The sequence below is a fragment of the Podarcis pityusensis genome (genome assembly GCF_964106645.2).
Source record: "Podarcis pityusensis genome assembly, chromosome: 7".
Lineage (NCBI taxonomy): Eukaryota > Metazoa > Chordata > Lepidosauria > Squamata > Lacertidae > Podarcis > Podarcis pityusensis.
The window spans coordinates 11971467-11991747 of NC_138031.1; the positions used below are offsets into that span (position 1 = coordinate 11971467).

The window sequence follows — 20281 nt, forward strand, 5'->3', positions numbered from 1 at the left end:
ATGACTTTCCTAGAATATATTCAATAAAAGTATGACCTGCAAAGAAAATAACTGCTAAATGAAGTATTTAAATCAAGTGGTCTCTTTTAAACGTAATATGTGCCTATGCCATCTTCACATATTTTGGTCTATAGTCGTCTTAAAAAAGAAAGGAAGAAAGTTCACAACATTTTGATGTGTCTCAGTTGCTGTTCCTTTTCCTCATGGCTCAGGATTTTAATGAGCAAATTGAGCGTGTATATTTGGAACACCAAATACGTTTACATCCTACCAAGCCCACTCTCTTTTCTCTGATAAGTAATGGTGCTGCCACTATGACACACTTGTGTCATTATCAGTATGTTAAGAGCTTAAAGAAGTGCCTACCCATCATCGTGTAATACAGTTTAGTTGCCACTTACGACAGTCCAAAGGCGGATTTGATTAGTGTTTTTGTGTTTATGTTTTGTATCTTAAAGTCATGCTGTCAACTGTTCCAGGCATAGCCAAGAAGCTCACCACTCTTCCTGTTAACATCAGTCACTGGCCACAAATACCAAACTTCCGCCACATTCTGTAAAGCCATTTAGCCACAGGGGGATGTTCACATTTTTATTGTGGTATCAAAACACAGTAGTTGCAGACATCTTCGGATGACCTGACTATATAAATACACTGTGATGCTTAGTCCAGTCACATTAAAACCTTTATGACAAGCAATTCCTGTGGTTGTAGCAGTGGTGCGGCTTCTTACACAAAATTCTTACATTTTAGCCATTTTTCAAATTCTTGTTCTGAAATTAGCTAGGTGAACTCCAGCACTTGTTTAAGGACCAAAGGACTGACTAACAGGAAAATAGGCATCCCTCTCACTGAAATATTATTCAGAGTGGTAATCTTGCTACCAAAACTTTAATAATGCTACAAGCAAGAGGCCGATTTAAAGTTGTTCTTCTTAATGTTATTGTTAGTATTAATATTTTTTCTCATTCGTAGGAAAAAAACACATTTCTGTATTTTTTCCCTCTCAGAACATGTCCAAAATGAAGAGAACTATGCACAAGTACTAGATAAATTTGGGAGTAATTTCTTAAGTAGAGATAATCCAGATCTGGGCACTGCTTTTGTAAAGTTTTCTACATTGACTAAAGAATTGTCAACACTCCTGAAAAATCTGGTAAGGAGTTTCTAATGTTTTGTTTCTTCATAATATTTACATTTTAAACAAGTATTTGCTTTGCTTTCATTTATGTAACAAATTGTCCGCTCTAGAAAAACTTTTCAAATTTTCTGGAGGCAGCAGCATGTGTTTGGTTCTAGCTGCAGATAAAGACAGGGAGAATATCTCATTTAATCGATACTACACCATATTTTTGAATTATGGTGAATTATGGTGCTGGAGGAGACTCTTGAGAGTCCCGTGGACTGCAAGAAGATCAGACCTATCCATTCTGAAGGAAATCAGCCCTGAGTGTTCACTGGAAGGACAGAGCCTGAAGCTGAGGCTCCAATACTTTGGCCACCTCATGAGAAGAAAAGACTCCCTGGAAAAGACCCTGATGTTGGGAAAGATGGAGGGCACAAGGAGAAGGGGACGACAGAGGACGAGATGGTTGGACAGTGTTCTCGAAGCTACCAACATGAGTTTGACCAAACTGCGGGAGGCAGTGGAAGACAGGAGTGCCTGGCGTGCTCTGGTCCATGGGGTCATGAAGAGTCGGACATGACTAAATGACTAAACAACAACAGCAACGCACCATATTTTTAGGCGTGAGATTTTCCTAGCTCTGCAAATGACAAGGAATGTTTTAAACGTGTGCTGCAGGGGTGGCATTCAGTGCAGTCTGTGCTTGAACGGAACAGTAAAGGAGCTACTTAATTAAACCATTAAGAGCTCGTAGACCAATACAATGTCATCACTGTATGTTTCTGATTTATTCAAACTGCTTTGTAACACTAAAGAAATAGTCAGAAACCTTAAAAGGTCTTACTTCATTTTTAGTGCTTTTTAAAAACACATTTAACAGGGAATTATTTACAATATTAGAGTGGATTGTGATGATTGCTCATGGAACAGAGCTCAGCTGCCTCCTCTCCACCCCCAAAAAAGCTGTTCCTTATTGTTGGAGAAATGTTTGAGAATGGCATGGGATATTGAATAGAGGCTGTGGCTAGAGTGTAGAGTTGACAGAAATCATGGACATGCCTATGGTTCTAGCCCATTGTATATGATTTTTAATGGACACCTCAGTATGCTATTTTTTGGAGCATATTGCAGAATAGAGAGCTGAAAGGTGTCTTGTGTTTTGTTTCTCTTTTTTTGTCTTTGCGAAGCTTAGATCTGTTCACACTTTACTCTCTTAATGAGAGAACAATATGGTTTATGCTTCATCATTAACCAAGCCTCAGGCTTATGTGCTTTATACCTCTTCTTCAAGGATAACCTTTAAATAGATACAGTTGGATGGTACCTGACTTTCCTTCCAACCCCCAGTGTAAAAAGAGAACCTGTTCTTCCTCTAAAAAGGAAAACTTTCTTGTTCTAAAAAAGAGAGAGAGAGAGCTGTAAAGCTCAAAACGCTTTGAGCCATTTTCAAGAACAAAATGACTTTTTACAAAGCTGTTGGATTTACAAAGCTTGATAAAGGGCTTATTTCAAACAATAATCTAAATTTCTGCAATAGGTGTAAATGCCACATTAGTAGAAAAAAGACGTTAATGGATATTTGTAGCTCACTTTAAGCTCATACTTTTAAAAATTGAGTAACCCTGCTTTTTCTTCTTAGCTTCAAGGCTTGAGCCACAATGTCATCTTCACATTGGATTCCCTCTTAAAAGGAGATTTGAAAGGTGTCAAAGGGGTAAGTTTTTTGCTTGAGAACTATAATAGTATTGTTGACTTTGTTGCATGGGCTTTTGCTGCTTTCCCATCAGTGTTCTTGTGGTGACATCATATCTGCATAAAATTCTGTAGAATCAGCTGTAATTGCATGCTTTACATTTCATGCTCCTTCTTCGAAGCTTGAGATATATGTGCCTTAAGATCCATGGGAAAGAAATTCTTAAAGTTATAAAAAGAGAAGCCTTCTTTCTGTCTTTTTAAAAAAGTAAATTATAATCTTGAAAGAATATCTTAAGTATATACATTTTAACATAGCAGTGTCATAAACTTATTTTAAGTGCATTTTCTCTTTCCTAAGGATCTTAAAAAGCCTTTTGACAAAGCCTGGAAGGATTATGAGACCAAATTGTAAGTATTGTTCACTCTGGGTAAACATTTGAGCAGCTCTAAGTGTGTGACGTAATCATTTCTTTCAAGCCTTGAGCTTTTCTGGGGATGTCTGTCACTTTCTTCAGCGTCAATGAATGATATGGAATTATTTAATGGGCACATAGTAAACTTACGCATTTCAGTGATACTCGGGAATATGTTCTTGTGGATTGACAAACCTGGTTTAGTATAGTTTATTCCTCATTTAGTGAATATGCATGCGATAACAAATATTACAAGATGCCACTGGCCTCATTCACACTATGGCTTAGCATTGTGTGTGTGCCACACCTCTCTTCTTCTTGTAGTGTAAGCATAAGGAAATTGGATGAATTTGCTTCTGCTTTCAGCTTACAATGATTTGTTACGCCTGAAACAGAAAAACTACACTTTAAGCTATAGCTTGTCCATACCAGCAAGGTTTGTAAACTATCACTTGAAGCTGGCTTATTCAGGCAAGCCTTAGTTAAAGCTTTGGTTCATACATAAAGACAAACTGCAGTTAGTTGAAAAAGTAAGGATGTTCTTCCTTCCTTTTTCATTTATTTTGCTGCACAGGAGTAGTGTGCGTAATTGCCTAAGCATGAGATTCATTCAGATAGCATTATGTCAGAATTCAGCCACTTGTAGATGAAAGTGCCTTTTTTATGGGGCCCATTTGTTAGCAAGGACAGGAATGATACCTTACCCAGTAGGAATGGGGGCAAGCAGATCACCCACTGGCAATTTGGTATAAATGCAGTCCTCTCCAAACACAACTTCAAGTGATCCTTGGAGGGAAATACCATTGCCACATTCATTGAATGTTGAATTAAGACTAGGGAGACCCAAACTCAAAATTCTTGTTCGGTTACAATATTGCTTAGATGATGCTAGGCCAGTCACACACACACTCAAGCCATCATATTTCACAGGATTATTGTGTTGATTTGTGATTTTCTTTGGAGGAGGGGAATTACACATGGTGTCAGCTCTTTATGGGAAAATAAATATGTAATCAAATAATTCATTTAAAAAAAAAAATCTACTGTTTCCAACAATAGATATATAATTTTATTTGTAATTAGCACAATTGTTAACAGATTTGATATTTCATGCCCAACACTACTGCCTGAAAAGATTACAATGGAAGATTATGGTCAGGAACTTCATATAGCCCAGTTTCATTTGGTTTTGGTGGATTTCAGTTGGACTCCAATATATGTTTTGTGCATTTGCTTTGTGTATTTGTAATACTTGGAAAAGAAATAATACAGCAGCAATCTCTAGTTCTGAGGAACAATTCATAAATTTGCAAAAGTAGCAGCTGATCTAACAACTTACACTTGAAGGAATTCAGCAATGCAGAGACTTGTAGGTCTTTGATAGACTTTGGTGAGTTGCTGGCTGCATCCATGTAAAACTGGAGAAATGGATCAATATGTTGAACAAAATGCTATGTTTGAAACTGAGTGCTAAACATATAAGGGTGGGATGTGGATAGAAATAAACTATAAAGAATAGCAGTAGTAGTTGAAGGATGTTGTTATGGCAAAGTTTGGTTTCTGTTTTTCACTTTCTGGTTCATTCTGTATGCTTCTTGTTCACTTTGGCTCCCATCCCATGACTCATGTAACAGAAATAATAATGAAGCAAAAAGAAAATGAAAAAGATGTGTTTGTTAACACTTTTGAAAGGTGGAGTCATATACAGAGGTATAAGAAAATAGGATTTGCAGCCATTCAAGATCACCTCTATAATATTAGTGACAGTTGTGCTAAGTGAATTGAACACTAGTTAAATTTCCTTTCTACATGCTTCAGACAGCTGTCTGATTTATTTTTGTTTTTTAAAGTGCAGCATGTACTTCATCCATTTTGAGTGTTAATTCCTGCCTCTCACTTTTTGAAAAAAGAAAAGAGTATTTAAAAATTGAAAGACTGTGCAGGAAAAGTAAGAAGTGGCAATGTTTATTGAATGTATGCTTTTGAAATTTCAGCACAAAAATCGAAAAGGAAAAAAGAGAACATGCAAAACAGCATGGGATGATACGAACTGAGATAACTGGAGCTGAGATAGCAGAAGAAATGGAGAAAGAAAGAAGGCTATTTCAGCTCCAGATGTGTGAAGTAAGTAACAAACTGTTTGAAATGTTTTTATCCAAATTTCTACTGAAATATTCTAAAAGTCCTGATACAAAATGTTGCTTGGTAAGAAATAGTACATTGGACAACTCAGTGGCATAGCAAATTTTCTTTTCCTATTAATCTGAATGTCACATAAAGCTTCATCTAGCCAATTCCATGTTGACTTTCAGGGCTAATTCACACTTAAGGCACTATTCAGTTTTAAGAATGGGTTAGAAATTGTGGAGAGGACGAGGAAACCAACAGCTTCAAACAATTTGGGGGTGGGGACCATCTGTTTATCATGGTGTTTGTTTTTAATTACTTCTAAATAAATTTTAAGTTTCCTATGCCATACTGATCTATTTTGTATACACTAAAATCTTAATCACTGTATTGGTGGAGTGGTTTCAGATGTCAACTGCAAGGCAACCTCCAAGATAATTGCTGAATTTGTTAAACAGATCTGAAATAGTGCTTGTATTTGAACACAGCTGAAGCCCCAATATATAATTATCTACTGAGCTTTGGTTTTTCTTTCTACAGTATCTCATTAAGGTTAATGAAATCAAGACAAAAAAAGGTGTGGACCTTCTACAGAATCTTATTAAGTATTATCACGCACAGTGCAAGTAAGTATAATTATTTAGCTAAAACTGATCATACTTTTCTGGCTTGCTTTGGTGTTTTCTGTTGCTGTTTTATAGTAGATTTGCAAGATTTTATAATTTTTCTCCTTAATAAATTAAATAAAATTATTTCTACTGCAGTTCAAGCCACCCTTTGTAATAGGTGTGCTCAGTTCTTACTATTACCAGGTGGAAGTCCAAATTTTATTACCCTTTCAACTGGGATATAAATTAGTTTTAAAATTTGGCCTGTCAGCAGAACATTTGGCAGCTCTGTGCGTGGAATTTTTCCAAAAAGAGGGAAAGGGCAGCTTAGGAAAAATTCTGGCTTTGTAACGGTGTGTGTGTGTGTGTTACCTCTTTTGGCATTTAGAAACCAATATTCCTTGCAGCCTGACTTTCGGAAGGTTGTGAGCTGATGCGTAGAACTGTCTGAGGTCTTTTCAGTGGATGTTTTGCCCCAAGATTCCAGTCTTTGACATGTGTTTACTTCCATGTGGCGATGGGAACAACAGAGCTTTGCATGAATGCAGAAGCCCTCAAGTTCATCAGTTGATTGCTGATTTTTAAAGGGCTGAAAATTGGCCAGTAGGTGAAACTATTCAGCAAGATTCAATCTTTGTTGTATTCCTGCGTGAATATATTTACAGTAGGTTGTATTGAATGCTGCATATGTTCTGCTTGTGCAATGCGACTGCCCCTTTCCTCTAGAATACCTGCCTGAAAATCTGTTTCAGAGGTTCCTCCAACCCCAGAACATATTTTTTTTGGGGGGGGGGGCTGCAGAGGAGAGGAGGAAGTTTCATTGTGCAAGCAGAAGTCTATATGAGTGGAACAGCAGTGTTGAATACAGTCCAGTGGGCTCACACATCTGTTATGCTTCTTAATGACCAAAATCAGTGCATCCCTGAATAAAGTGTCTGCTTATATTTGTGAGAAGACTGTAAATGTCAAGTTCTGAAGGAATTCATTATTACAGCTAAGTGATATGCAGATGGGGAGAAATGGTCAATAGACGTCAGAAGGGCAGTGGGAAAAGTACTGATTTGCTGATAAATCACAAGCATTTTCCATTGTAGTTTCTTCCAAGATGGCTTGAAGACGGCTGATAAACTAAAACAATATATTGAAAAACTGGCTGCTGATTTATATAATGTAAGTCATTCATAAGACAGGAATATTGCCTGTTTGGATTACTGTTTTTTAAATATTTTTGCTAAAGAAATGGAAAAGCATTTCAGTTTTAGGCACCTTAATATACAAAATAGTTTTTTACAAATCTAGTTTGAGGCAGCAACCTTTCAAACATTTAAATTAGGCTAGTTATTATGTACCCTAATTAGAGTTTTGTGATTAAGCAATCTATATTTTTTCCTAATAAAAACTATGTAATAAATTGGTTAATGATTTCAGTATGAAGTCCAGTAAAATAATTTCCCCTTTGTACCATTATGAGCCAATTCTCACAATATTTGAAAAAGAATATTCTGACTAATGGTTTGAAAAAGCACCATCTTCTAGTGGTTTGGCTCAGTAAGTTTCAATATAGTATAGAAATGAATAAATCTTAACACATGCATATAGGCAAGAGCAATGCAAACACACACTTTTACTTGAAATTTAAAATGGAGTGCCTTGGACCTTTCCAAGAAAAGCTGGACCTAGGATATATTAATATGTATAATAGGCACATTATATATGCTAATCTAGGATACATCAACAGAAGTATAGTGTCCAGATCAAGGGAAGTAATAGTCCCACTGTATTCTGCCTTAGTCAGACCACACTTGGAATACTGTGTCCAATTCTGGGCACCACAATTTAAGGTGGATGTTGACAAACTGGAACATGTGCAGAAGAGGGCAACCAAGATGATCATAGGTATGAAAACTAAGCCTTATGAGGAGTTTGGTATGTTTAACCTGGAAAAGAGGAGACTGAGAGGAGATATTATAGCCATCTTCAAATATCTTAAGGGCTGTCACATGAAGGAGGGAGCAAGCTTGTTTTCTCCTGCTCTGGAGGGTAGGACTCGAACCAATGGCTTCAAGTTGCAAGAAAGGAGATTCCGACTAAACATTCAGAAAAGCTTTCTGACAGTAAGGGTTGTTTGGCAGTGGAACAGACTCCCACGAGAGATGGTGGACTCTCTTTCCTTGGAGGTCTATAAGCAGAGGTTGGATGGCCATCTGTCATGGATGCTTTAGCTGAGATTCCTGCATTGCAGGGGGTTGGACTAGATGACCCTTGGGGTCCCTTCCAACTCTACAATTCTGTTTAAAAACTGAAGTAGTGTTTGGTCATTTTACTCTAGATAAAGCAGACACAAGATGAAGAGAAGAAACAGCTCACTGCACTCAGAGACTTGATAAAATCTTCGTTGCAGCTCGACCAGAAGGAGGTAAGGATCTTAAGCAAACTATTAGTTATGGGCTGAACTTATCTGAGTTTATTAAAAGTGCACAGTTACATGTACATTAAAGTACATAATGCCAGTGTTTGGACATAACTAACACTCACTCTTGGTTTAGTCAAGTAATACATGAATGAGCTTAGCTTCCTTCTGGGCTCATGTGCTTCCCTCCTTTTCTCCTCCCAGTCATGCAAGCAAAGGTGTTCAAAAGCTTTTGCTTTTTATTAAGCCCTGTTTGTTTCATCCACATAAGGGGAAATGGTCTTGCTATGGCTTTTTTTAAAACAAGAACAAAAGGGGAAGGAAAATCTTACTTACAGTAGGTCCCATGCCTTTCAGAAAAATTATTGTAGGCCCAAAAGCTTTCAGAAAATTATAGTTTCAGGGGCATGCTTTTTTATAAACAGTTCTCACATCCAAGCAAAACTGGTGATAATTGTTTATAAAATGTGCCCTTGAAGACATTTTAAAAACATGTTGGGCCTGCAATACAGTACATTTGTAGTACCTGGAGTGCTCATCCCCTCCCGCACAACGTTTTTATTGCCTGATCGGTTGTGCTGTCTCAGTTTTGTGGTGGTTTCAAAGCAGCCAATTTTAACCCATGTTTTATGATGCTGGCTAACTATGCTTCATGTTAAAAACTTAATCCCTGGTTTGGATGAAATTCAAGCTGAGTTAGCCAAAGTGAAAGCTTCCAAAGTAGTCCTTCTTGGCTGCAGAGGAGGAGAGGGAGGAATGTGTGGGCCCAAAAAGAGAATTAGACTCATTCACATAGCACTAAATTACACAGCACTGAATGCAGCTAATGTTCTCTCTCAATAAGTGCATGTAGTTCACAGTTGGTATGATGTGGATTTATGATAAGGATCTGCCATGTCTGTTACCCAGTGGATCTTTTTCTGTGTCTGGTGCTTGCTTTGCTTATTAAGTACTGCTCAAAAATAATGTTCAATTCGGTGGAGATTCAGTTTTCAGTAGTGGCACTATTTCAGATACTTAATATTCAGAACACATACTCAATACTCAGAAGCCAGAAATACCCACTGATGAAATCATACAGATTAACTAGTCCAGGAACTTTAGAAAGGCTGTTTCATACAAGAGGCCAGTGGTTCCCCAACTTTCACACAGACCCCCGCCCCCTCGGACCACTTGAAAATTGCTGAGGGTCTTGGTAGACCACTCAATGATTTTCTGTCTGTTGTAGCACTTGTAGTGCACTATCCTGGATGCTGTATACTTTTTTAAATTGTAATTTATTGCTTCTTTTACTACTTATATATTGTATTTTCTTGTATTACAATGTAAGAAATAAAAGAAGCCAGCAAAATTTAATGCAGTACAGTGGTACCTTGGTTCTCGAACTGAATGCATTCCAAAAGTCCTTTCCTGCACTCAAGTGGAAGCCGCAGAAGCAGCGTCAGATGTTCAGCTTCCCAAAAAAGTTCGCAAATCGGAACACTCACTTGCGGCGTTCAGGAGCCAAAATGTTTGAGTCACAAGGTGTTTGAGAACCAAGGTATGAATGTAGTTGCGCCGTCTTTCATCTTCAACTACAAATCCCCAGATACACTGCAAACTACATGATGAAGCTTGCAGACCAGTGGTGAACCATAGACTCCAGTTTGGGAACTCCTATACTAGGCCATATGACCATGATGTTCAGAAGTGTACCACCAGCTTTGTTAACCAGAAAATCATCCTACACAAATGCCATTTTTAACTGCACATTTTAAAGGCAGCCAAAATGTATTTTGGGTTCTATGCACAAAAAAGTATACTAATTATTCTTGAAGCAGATGGTCTGTTTAATTAACCATAAAGATTACATCTTTGTGAGAAGTTAACAAATGTCCACCTCTCATGTTGAGAAAACTTAAACTTGTATACTTGACATTGTAATTTCATTTTCTCTTATTCTTACCATGTAAAGGAACCTCTGTCCCACAGGCTCATCTCAGGGGGTCCAATTTGACTCACAAGGTTGTTTTCCCCAAACCACACCCACCTGCCCTTAGCTGACATCAGTCATGTCATCAGTTGGTGGGCATGAGGATGGAGTTAAAATTCTGCATTGGCTGAACTGGGATCACATGCATGCATCTAAGGGACGCGGGTGGCACTGTGGTCTAAATCACTGAGCCTAGGGCTTGCCAATCAGAAGGTCAGCGGTTCGAATCCCCGTAACGGGGTGAACTCCCGTTGTTCAGTCCAGCTCCTGCCCACCTAGCAGTTCGAAAGCCTGCCAAAGTGCAAGTAGATAAATAGGTACCGCTCCTGCAGGAAGGTAAACGGCGTTTCCATGCACTGCTCTGGTTCGCCAGAAGCGGCTTAGTCATGCTGGCCACATGACCCGGAAGCTGTCTGTGGACAAACTCCCTCGGCCTATAGAGCGAGATGAGCACGCAATCCCAGAGTCATCCATGTCTGGACCTAACGGTCAGGGGTACCTTTACCTTTACCTAAGGTATCAAGATTTAACCCTGCTCATAAACTGATGATCAAGGATTAAATCTTGTTCAGTTTCCAGGATTTTATGCAAACATTTTGCAGATTCAGGAAAGGGTTTACATGGAAACCCCTGCTAAAAGGAAGGTTTATTCCTTTTGTTTAAGCAGGGGATTCCAACGCACACCCCTTTCTTTTTCAGGAGGGTATTTGCATTGGAATCGTGCTTAAAATGTGAAGGGCTGTCAAATGGCTCTGTTGGGAATAGACATGTGCAGCCCAAACAAATATTTAACCTCCCTCTTGACAGCTGCCAAGCAGGGGTTAAATTCTGTTAAATTCTTCAGGAAGATGGGAGAAAGAGGGGCTTTGCCAACCCTGCGATTGGTGCTTCCAGCTGGCTCTTTGTGTGCATTGAAACCCAGCATATGGGATTTTGACAACTGAGTGGTTCTGGTTATCTTCAAATTTGGCCCGTGAGGCTGAGCCTGATGAGGGTCTGGCCCATAGAACTAAATAGTTTCCCCATCATAACACGGACTGTACTAAGTAAATAACTGTGTTAATTTAAGTTGATTAATAGTCCACAGACCTTTAAATGACAAAACAAAACCTTCACAGATATTTGATTCCATACATTTGAGTGGAAACAACCCCTAAAATACAGAAAGACCTTCCAACAGAATGATTAAAGGTTAAATATTATGATGGGAAGTAGTCCATCGATATCTGGAGGGCCTCAGGTCCCTATCCTTCCCCTAGGTATGTACTATAGCATAGGCAGCTTTATTGCGAATCCTAATAACATGTATACACACTTTAAAGAACACTAAATTTATTTAGTTCATAGTTAATTAAAATTAGCAACATAAGGGTGAGATTGTGAACCTGTTCGTTGCTAGGATTATACACCAGATACTACAGTAGTGTTACAAGTGACCTGTAATAATTGATTGGCATCTGTATGTCAGGCAGATTCTTAAAGTATACTTAAACTGGCTTATTTCTTCATAAAAGAGCAGTTAAATGAATAATTGAAAAGAATTATAAATGAATATAATGGATACATTCACATCTGTATTCTGAGTTTCTTAGTAGGATGAATAGGAGGGGTAACCTCAAGATTTTGCTCTGTTTTGTGTGCGTAATTAAAATCTGTTTAGATTTTCAGCAGTGGTTGCAACTTTCATGAGAACAAATCGCAGTAAGATATACTTGTTTACAAAAGTATATCATTAGAATACAGCTATAAAATAAAAAACCAATCTTGTGATATTTTGTTCAGTGACAGCATTATTGATTGTGCTTCTAAATTATTATGAGCATCATTCTACATTTAATTCTATGTTCTTTCTGCAAACAAAAGAGCAAAATATCAAGCTGGTGAAATATACAAAACATTTCTTGGAAGTATGTTTTCCACACGTATAATTCTCTCTAATTTCATATTAAAATTTGGCATTTAAAAACTATAAAACAATGGCTTAGTTGGAACCTTGTAATCACATTCAAGTACATTTGGAGCCCAGGGAGAAATTTTAATGTAAGGAAACAAACTGCTTTGGGACAGAGGAGTTGGGCCTTTTATAGAAACACAAAGAGCAAGGGCCATGTTAAAGGAAGTAGGAAAACTGTAGAAGAAAGACTTGGTGTAACCTTAGGGACACTTCACAGTACACTGATGTGTGTGATTCCTAAGTGACGTGTTTCAAAATGGAAAGCCTTTTAGTGAGCAAGAAAATTCTGAGTTATAAAATGGCTCACATGAAAAAGGTTCCTCAGCCTAGGTGTCTCTTTCTCTCACAGTAGTATTCTGCTGTTTTTCATTTATTTGTTGTTTTTAAAAAAGGTCAGGGCTTCATAACAAACATTTGTGTGTATTTTGCCCCTTAATTATTCTTTAAGGTAGTCAACAAAATGACTTTACTAATTTTGAGATGTTTGTAAAAAATACCCAGTAATACTGAGGCCAGATTTTGCGGAAACTTGGAGAGGCAGTGATCAATTTTAAAGAAACATTTGTTTATCATTTAGCTAGTATTCTTATTTTTTTTTTTTTTAGAGATTAAAGATGTGCATTTTTAAGGAAAGACCTTGTTTGGCATTTTCCCCTTAAAATGAATATTTTTTTTCTATACAGTGCTCCATTATGGCTTTAAGATTATGGCATTTATACAGTAATCAGAATAATGGATATTATCCTGTCAATTTGTAAAGAATTAATTTTGATACCGGTATTAGGTATGGTCTTTTTTTTTAAAAAAAAAGAAACCCCCAAAGCTTTAATCCTAGATTTCTAGTGGATCTTCCTTTGTTGCTTTGCCAGCGTTGTTCATGCCCCTTTTGTAAAAACTCTTTCATCCTATCCCATAAAGCTATTCTTTTCCACCATAAGGACAAAGCTGCTATATACGTTATATTACCCTTTGGAGACTGCATGCCAGCAGTGGGTGTGGCCACCCCACATCCTCACATGCACGCACAGACAACTCACCATGGAATCCTGGTTATATGATTGACACAAGGTCACCCAGTGAACTCCGTGGCCGAGTAGGGATTTGAAAATCTCCCAGGTCCTAGTCTCTAATCACTATACAGGTTCTCAAACATGTGGCCCCCTGGGACTGAACTTCCATCATCCCTGATCATTGACCATGCTGGATGGAGCTGATGGGAGTTGGAATTCAGCAACATCAGATCCATTTTTAGGTTTGTTTTTTAAAAAAGCTTTGGATTGTATGGACAGGTTGCCTTCTGAGACCACCTCAACCCAGTATTGCTCAGTTTTTATAGAAGGCCATAACCGCCCATAAGGAGAACATCAACTGATTGGTAATTCACTTGCAAGCTATATTTTAGAACGTAGTTGTTCACCAAAAGTAAGCATTTGTAAATTAATTCAGATGCTACTTTCCACTTGATATTAAGGAGCTTAACCCAGGAAGAGCATGGCATATTAATATCAATCAAAACTTGAAGATGTGGCACCTCTTCGGCTTTGAGCCTTGCTCTGCTAATGGAATTGCAGGTATTAAAACTTGAGGAAGAGAGGTGGTAAAATATAGGCTGAATATTAGTAGAAATAATCTTTGTTGCAGATTTACCAGCAGCTTTATAAAAATGCTTTAGCCGCAGAATGGTTATCCTTCGTTGCTTACCAAGCTAGTCCTTTTTCTTTTTTTGTGAGGAGCTGTGAAACATTTGTCCATTACCCAGCATGCATTAGCTATGAAACATCTAAACACAGCTATTTCTTACAGATGCCTATCTGTGCCTTTTCTACAGACTGAAATGTTGGAATAAAGAGACTACAAAATGCACATGAATATACTCCTTTTAACAAATGCTGTCTTAAAATATTCTACTTTTTTCTTCCTATGTTGCCTTTGCCTTTCCTGATCGAAGTCTAGGAGAGTAAGTCAACGCTTTAATGAATCATTGCTTATTGTAGTGAATTTGTACAGCTGCATTCATTCATCAGCGGCATATGTATATCTATATATGCATACAGGCATGCACACACTTGTATACATTGGATTTCATTCCACCCCTTCTAAACCATCAGCTAAACCAATTAATATAATTTGGTAAAGCTAGTTAAATAATGAAAATATCTGTATTGCAAATACACTTTGGGTGTATAACTTACTTGATTCTTCTATGTGTAATGTTTTGCTAAACATTTTGATTTTTCCGCAAAAACCTTCTGGATTTATTTTTTTAAGTAACACCTTCATCACCTTGTGAAAACATACCATTATCCTTTACATGCTAAAGAAACTGTCCGTGAAAAAAGTTGGGACTGTTCAAAGCAAGATAACTGCGTTTTTGTATAGTGGTTCTATAAATGGAGGGATTGAAATGGCATTAAGAAAAGAGGGCTTGAAAACTAATAAGGAAAAGGAGAAGTATTATTTGTTCCTTTATGTTCTCTCTAGGATTCACAGAGCAGGCAAGGAGGATATAGTATGCACCAGCTTCAGGGAAATAAGGAATACGGCAGTGAGAAGAAGGGTTATCTTTTAAAGAAGAGTGATGGGTAAGTACTTAAGAGCACAGTATTTGATAAGTGGAATCAGCCAGTGCTGTAAAATGCATGGTGAGTTCTTGCATGAAAAGGGCCCCTGCTGCACAGGCATAAGCCTTCTATTTTAGCTTATGATATTGTGAAACATTACATTATAGTAATACCTCCGCGAACATCCACCTCGTCTAGCATCCATTCCGGCGAACATCCACGGCAAACCCGGAAGTACCAGAACGGGTTACTTCTGGGTTTGCCGTATGCGCAGAAGCGCTAAATTGTGCTTTGCGCATGCACAGACGCTGCACTTTGCCCTGTGTCCTTTTCGGCTAGCAGCCAGGGCTCCAGAACATCCCGGCCGCAAAACAAGGTACGACTGTACTTGAAAACTGGCTTAAGCTGACATCTTCTGAAGTGCCCAAGAGTCTTGTAATTGTCCAGGGAATGACCTATTAATTCATTTACCATTCATAAAGGAATGGAACTGGGTGATCTTCACAATATTTTGCATACCATATCCGTGCTGCTGCTATCATGTGAAAATTATTGATGTTGTTTTTGTCTTAAGGTACTAGGAAAATTAAAGGATCAAGCTTTAAGTACAACCAGTAGTTGCAATAATATTCCTAAACCTTTTTTTTCCCCCTATGCCACATTCCTTCCATATTTAGCCTACGGAAAGTTTGGCAAAGAAGAAAATGCACTGTCAAAAATGGTATTCTGACCATATCACATGCAACCGTAAGTAGTCTTTTATACTGCACCTTTTATATTCAATTATACCCCAACTGCATTCTGCTCCAGTTAATGTAACTTTGATATAGTTACAGATCGTGTGTGTGTGTGTGTGTGTGTGTGTGTGTGTTTGTATTAAACACACATAAAAAGGCTTGCACATAGATCTAAACTATGGTCTTGTATAGTTTAGTCCCTAAAATGTAATTAGCATTACATTGAAATTTACACAAATTTTAAATTTAATATTCCCCTCCGTTGGGTCTCTCTCAAAACTGCTAAAAACACACGAAGTAATGAGACATTTTTATTTTGTTGTACTTTTTACGTTAAGGATGGTGTTTTTAAGTTTCCCAGCCTTCTATGAGCTGGTAGCTTGCCTCTCATTGAGTACACCTTGAAATTATATACTGTTGGTAAGTCTGCTCTCTAGTTTTGGTAAAACTCTTGAAACAGTTGCTTCTTTTATGTCACTTTTCTCAAGTTAAAGAGGGTTTTATACTACCCAAATTCTGTCCTCCAATCTAAGTAATTAAAGGTTTGGAGTGAAGCTTCTCCCTTACTCAAATAGTATGGATCTTAACGGTGGTGGATTTTCTTCTTCATGTTGCTTTTCGCTGACAAATAGGAACTTTTTGAACAGTCATCTGTACCTCTTGCCATTTAATTAGTGCTTACCCTCCACCACTCATGCTACTATTTCATTCTGCATCTTTAGTTTTGGTATAGCTTTGTGCGTTAATAGCAAATGTGAAGCTCCATCTGAATGTACGCCTGCGTCCATTACTGATGGTACCATATCTGGTTAAACACTGTGGCCTTTTAATTAGCTGTGGCCTTTTAATCAGACACAGGTGGCTACAGATGAGCAAGTGTCTCATGATGGCTGCTTAATTGGAAATGCTGACTTCACAGGGTGAGCTGTTAGTCTGGTTGAATTTGCAACATAGTAAAGTCTAGTGTAACCACATCACTGATCACCCACCTTAAATGTGCTGAGGCAGTGCTTTGGCGATAGCAGATGAAATGAACAGCTCGTTCTGGCAGATGATAATGAACAGCTCATTATGTGACAGAAGACATCCCATGGAATTTTTTTTAATTCCCATCACAGGGTTGTTACTCATCTTTATCCATAATAAATAAATAAGCCAGCTTTTCTTCAAGGAGCCTTTTCCTTTATGGTACAGTGTTCAATAAGAAAAGTGATTTCTTTATATGCCTTGCCTTAAATGGGTTCTAGTCATTGTACCAAATGTCAAATGCGAACATGATTGTTTTCACAACATGTTCATACAGCAGCAGATTTTTTTAAGTCTACAAATCAAGTATGTAGAATTTGTACACGCAGGTCCCGCTTTATGAACTCTCACTATGCAGAAATTCACTTATCAGAACACAAGGAATTGGTACCCAAACCTCACTATATGTAATGCACATTCAGATATCCAAATAGAAAGCATTTTTCTACTTCCTTGTTTGCCTTTTGCTGGTTATCTGAGGGAGGGAGAGGGAGGAATCGAACAGCATTTTTTCTGGGGTTTTCTGGGTTTTTTGTGTGTTTCGGGGTCAAAGTTCCATGGTCAGAAACAAATTAGAACTTTTCCCATAGGAATTAATGGAAATCATTGACTCATAATGTGAATGCTCACCCATTGAATGATTTCCAGGGAACACACGGTGCTTGTAAAGCGGGATCTGTATGTACATTTGACTTAACATGATTTTATTTTGCTGATGGGATTACATGACAAATTTGCAGAACTTTCAAACTGATAGGACAATATAAAATATATAATTAATTTAAAATTTTGCTTTGCTCCAAAGAGATGTTTACTTTCACCAGAGTCAGATTGTGGCTTGATTCAGGTTTAATGCCAAACCACGACTTGTTATTACAAGAATGAGCCTTATCCTCTTACGTCGCCCCTCACCTCACACGCTTCACTTTTCATTAACCCCTTGGAGAAACCATAGTTTGTCATTGAATCCAAACTGGCAAACAATTGTTTGTGCGAGTTCTGCGAACCAAGTTGGAAAACCAAATTGTAGTTCACTAATCCAGAGGTTAGTTGGATACTAGTAAGTTAATAATAAAGTTAGTAACCTAGCAGGTGCATTTTATGCTAGAAAGTTTTGGTTTGTCATTGCTTCTGAACAAGCCCTTGGTCTTTTTAAATCTCTGAGATGTTTTACATTTGTTAGCAAGATAACTGGCAGATGATTTTTGGTTGAATCATCCTTTGCCTCCCCCATTTTTTTCTTTCGAATAGAGAAATCTAAGTGGCCTTTGGAATTAGAAAAGATATTCAGAAGTAAGTTTTTTTGTTGTTCATTTTTATATTCCTTGAGTAGTCATGTTTCATGATCATGGAAATTAAGATTTTATAAACTTAAAGGCTGTATAATATAGCCATGGATGAGAGATCAAGTGCACCCCTCAGGCACACATTCTGTTCTTCCGCTCACTCAAATTCCCCTCCCTTTTTCAGTGCTAACTATGGTTGTGTCTGCATTCCTGGATGCCAAGCAGAGTTAATTTTCAGCCAGAGTTTGTAGTTCTGCAACAACACGTGAAAGCAGCTTTTAAACGTAAAATTCAAGCTATCTGTGTGTAGCATTAAACTTGATGCATATCTAACACTTGTCATAATTAGCACTGAAAAAGGAAAGTGGGAAACGTGAGCAGGAGATGGAAGGATCAATATACATTTGTGAGTGGAGGAGGTAAAAGTTATAGATGTTTTTTAAGAGAGTGGGGGAAATTGCATCTATTCCCAACCATAGTCATCTGTAGTGATTTCTGAGGTATTGGCCCTTCTTCCAGAATCAGCTTTAAGATGTGGCATTTACCATCTTGAAGTTAGACCCAAAGGGTTGGATCCAGACACACTCAGAAGAATTCCACTCTTCCTGGAGGAAGAAGTGGCAATTTTTCCCAATTCCTCTTTTCTCTTGAAGCCCCTGGTGCCCTCAGGAAAGCTGCTGAGAGGGCCGTAGAAATATTATTGAGCTCAGCCTTACTGTCATTTAAACGTGCTCCCAGCAGCATGACTCAATAAATTTCTATATTGCCTGTAAGTGGTATATCAGTCAGGGTATATCAAGTCAAAAGTTTGGATTTTTATTGATTGATTGATCAGTGATGGACTCTTGCTGGCTATGCATAGGAGTGTGAGAAGTCCAGAACCTGTAAATACCTGTCTCTTCCTAATTATGTAATACAGGGCACACTCTTATTTGGTCTACTTTATGATTCCCCATGCTCTACATCAAGCCCTGACACACCTCTGTATCTCAGGTTGCCATGCATGAGTAGAAGTTTGGATACTTGAATAATGCTTTACAGTATTTTCATACATGAGACATCTCTTGTCTTACTTTACACCTGGTTGTTATTAATACATCAGAGAGGCATTCATTATGCAGATGAAGATCTTTGTTAATGTAGTCTTGACATTGCTAGAACTGTTGTAATAAAAACTCTTTTTTAAAGTGGTCATTTATGAAACAGGCTTCTCAGGTGTTTGCCCAGTGCAGGACTGGATGTTTTGGTGTAGACATCTGTAAATGAAATATTGGACAGTGCCGTATTTATTTTAAAATTCTTGAAAATAGGGTTATTGGTAGCCTGAAGTAGAAAGGTTTTCTGATAATTTTCCAGTAAACAGTACAACACATTCCTTGTTTCTCTTCCCCTCCTGCTGCCTTTAAATATCACTTAGATGACTACTTTATCCTATCTTTTTCTCTGTGCTTATGAGATGAATGCCAATATCTCATCCCTCTAGTCTTACGTAACTTGACTTTCATGATTTGAATTCAAAGGGTAAGGGGGAAAAATGTTAAATATTATAAAGCCTGACAGATTAGAGGTCATGAAAAGGGAGGTCAAATTGTAGTGGGCAGATTTTTCTGGCAAATATAAAAATAGCAAGTGGTCATTTAAATACCAAAGATAAACATGCTATTCTTTTCCCATAGCAATAATTGTTTTCTTTGCCATTTAAATTCACTGATGATATTGCTTTTAAGATTTTAAAACCAAACAATAAAGCACAATATTCATAGTTGCCAGCTATTTAAATTTTTGTTTCATACTTGCCAGGAGATGAAATTGAAGTGACATATGTTTTGCTCTTTTCTAGCACAACTAAGCATTGAAATAACTTTCTGGTAGTTAGTCCTTTTGGGAGTAAGTGACCAAACAATGACTTTTCATGAATGAAAGTGATGGTTAGTATCTCAGTACCTGTGGTGTGTGTGTGTGTATACACATACATACATACATACCGTATTTTTCTCTCGATAACACGCACCCGACCATAACACGCATGTAGTTTTTAGAGGAGGAAAACAAGAAAAAAAATATTCTACACAAAACAGTGGGTGTATGATTTTTGTGGTTCATGCTGTGGCCACAGACATGTGATCTGATGGTGAGTTTGGGGTAGCCCAATGCAAAAATCCTGAGGATCCATGCTTTGTAACCACGTTTTTGCACCACTACGGCCCAGGCAACAGTGGGTGCGTGATTTTTTTGGTGCAAGATGTAGCCATGGACATGCTATGTGATCTGATGGTGAATTTGGGGTGACCCAGTGCAAAAATCCTGAGGATCTATGTGGATCTGTGCTTTCTAACCACGTTTTAAATGGGGAGGGAAGGAAAAGC

General features: G+C 37.8%; 1 protein-coding gene across 4 annotated transcripts in view; it reads left to right on the top strand.

The window, feature by feature from the left end:
- The window catches only part of ASAP1 (ArfGAP with SH3 domain, ankyrin repeat and PH domain 1), a 143545-nt gene that overhangs the window by 83696 nt on the left and 39568 nt on the right, over positions 1–20281 (top strand). For all 4 annotated transcript variants that reach the window (XM_081012532.1, XM_081012529.1, XM_081012530.1 and 1 more), the window contains 9 exons: positions 1011–1156; positions 2766–2840; positions 3180–3229; positions 5229–5358; positions 5902–5987; positions 7064–7139; positions 8299–8385; positions 14787–14887; positions 15544–15613. In XM_081012532.1, coding sequence (XP_080868658.1) covers positions 1011–1156; positions 2766–2840; positions 3180–3229; positions 5229–5358; positions 5902–5987; positions 7064–7139; positions 8299–8385; positions 14787–14887; positions 15544–15613 — 821 coding nt within the window. The remainder of the gene's footprint in view (positions 1–1010; positions 1157–2765; positions 2841–3179; positions 3230–5228; positions 5359–5901; positions 5988–7063; positions 7140–8298; positions 8386–14786; positions 14888–15543; positions 15614–20281) is intronic.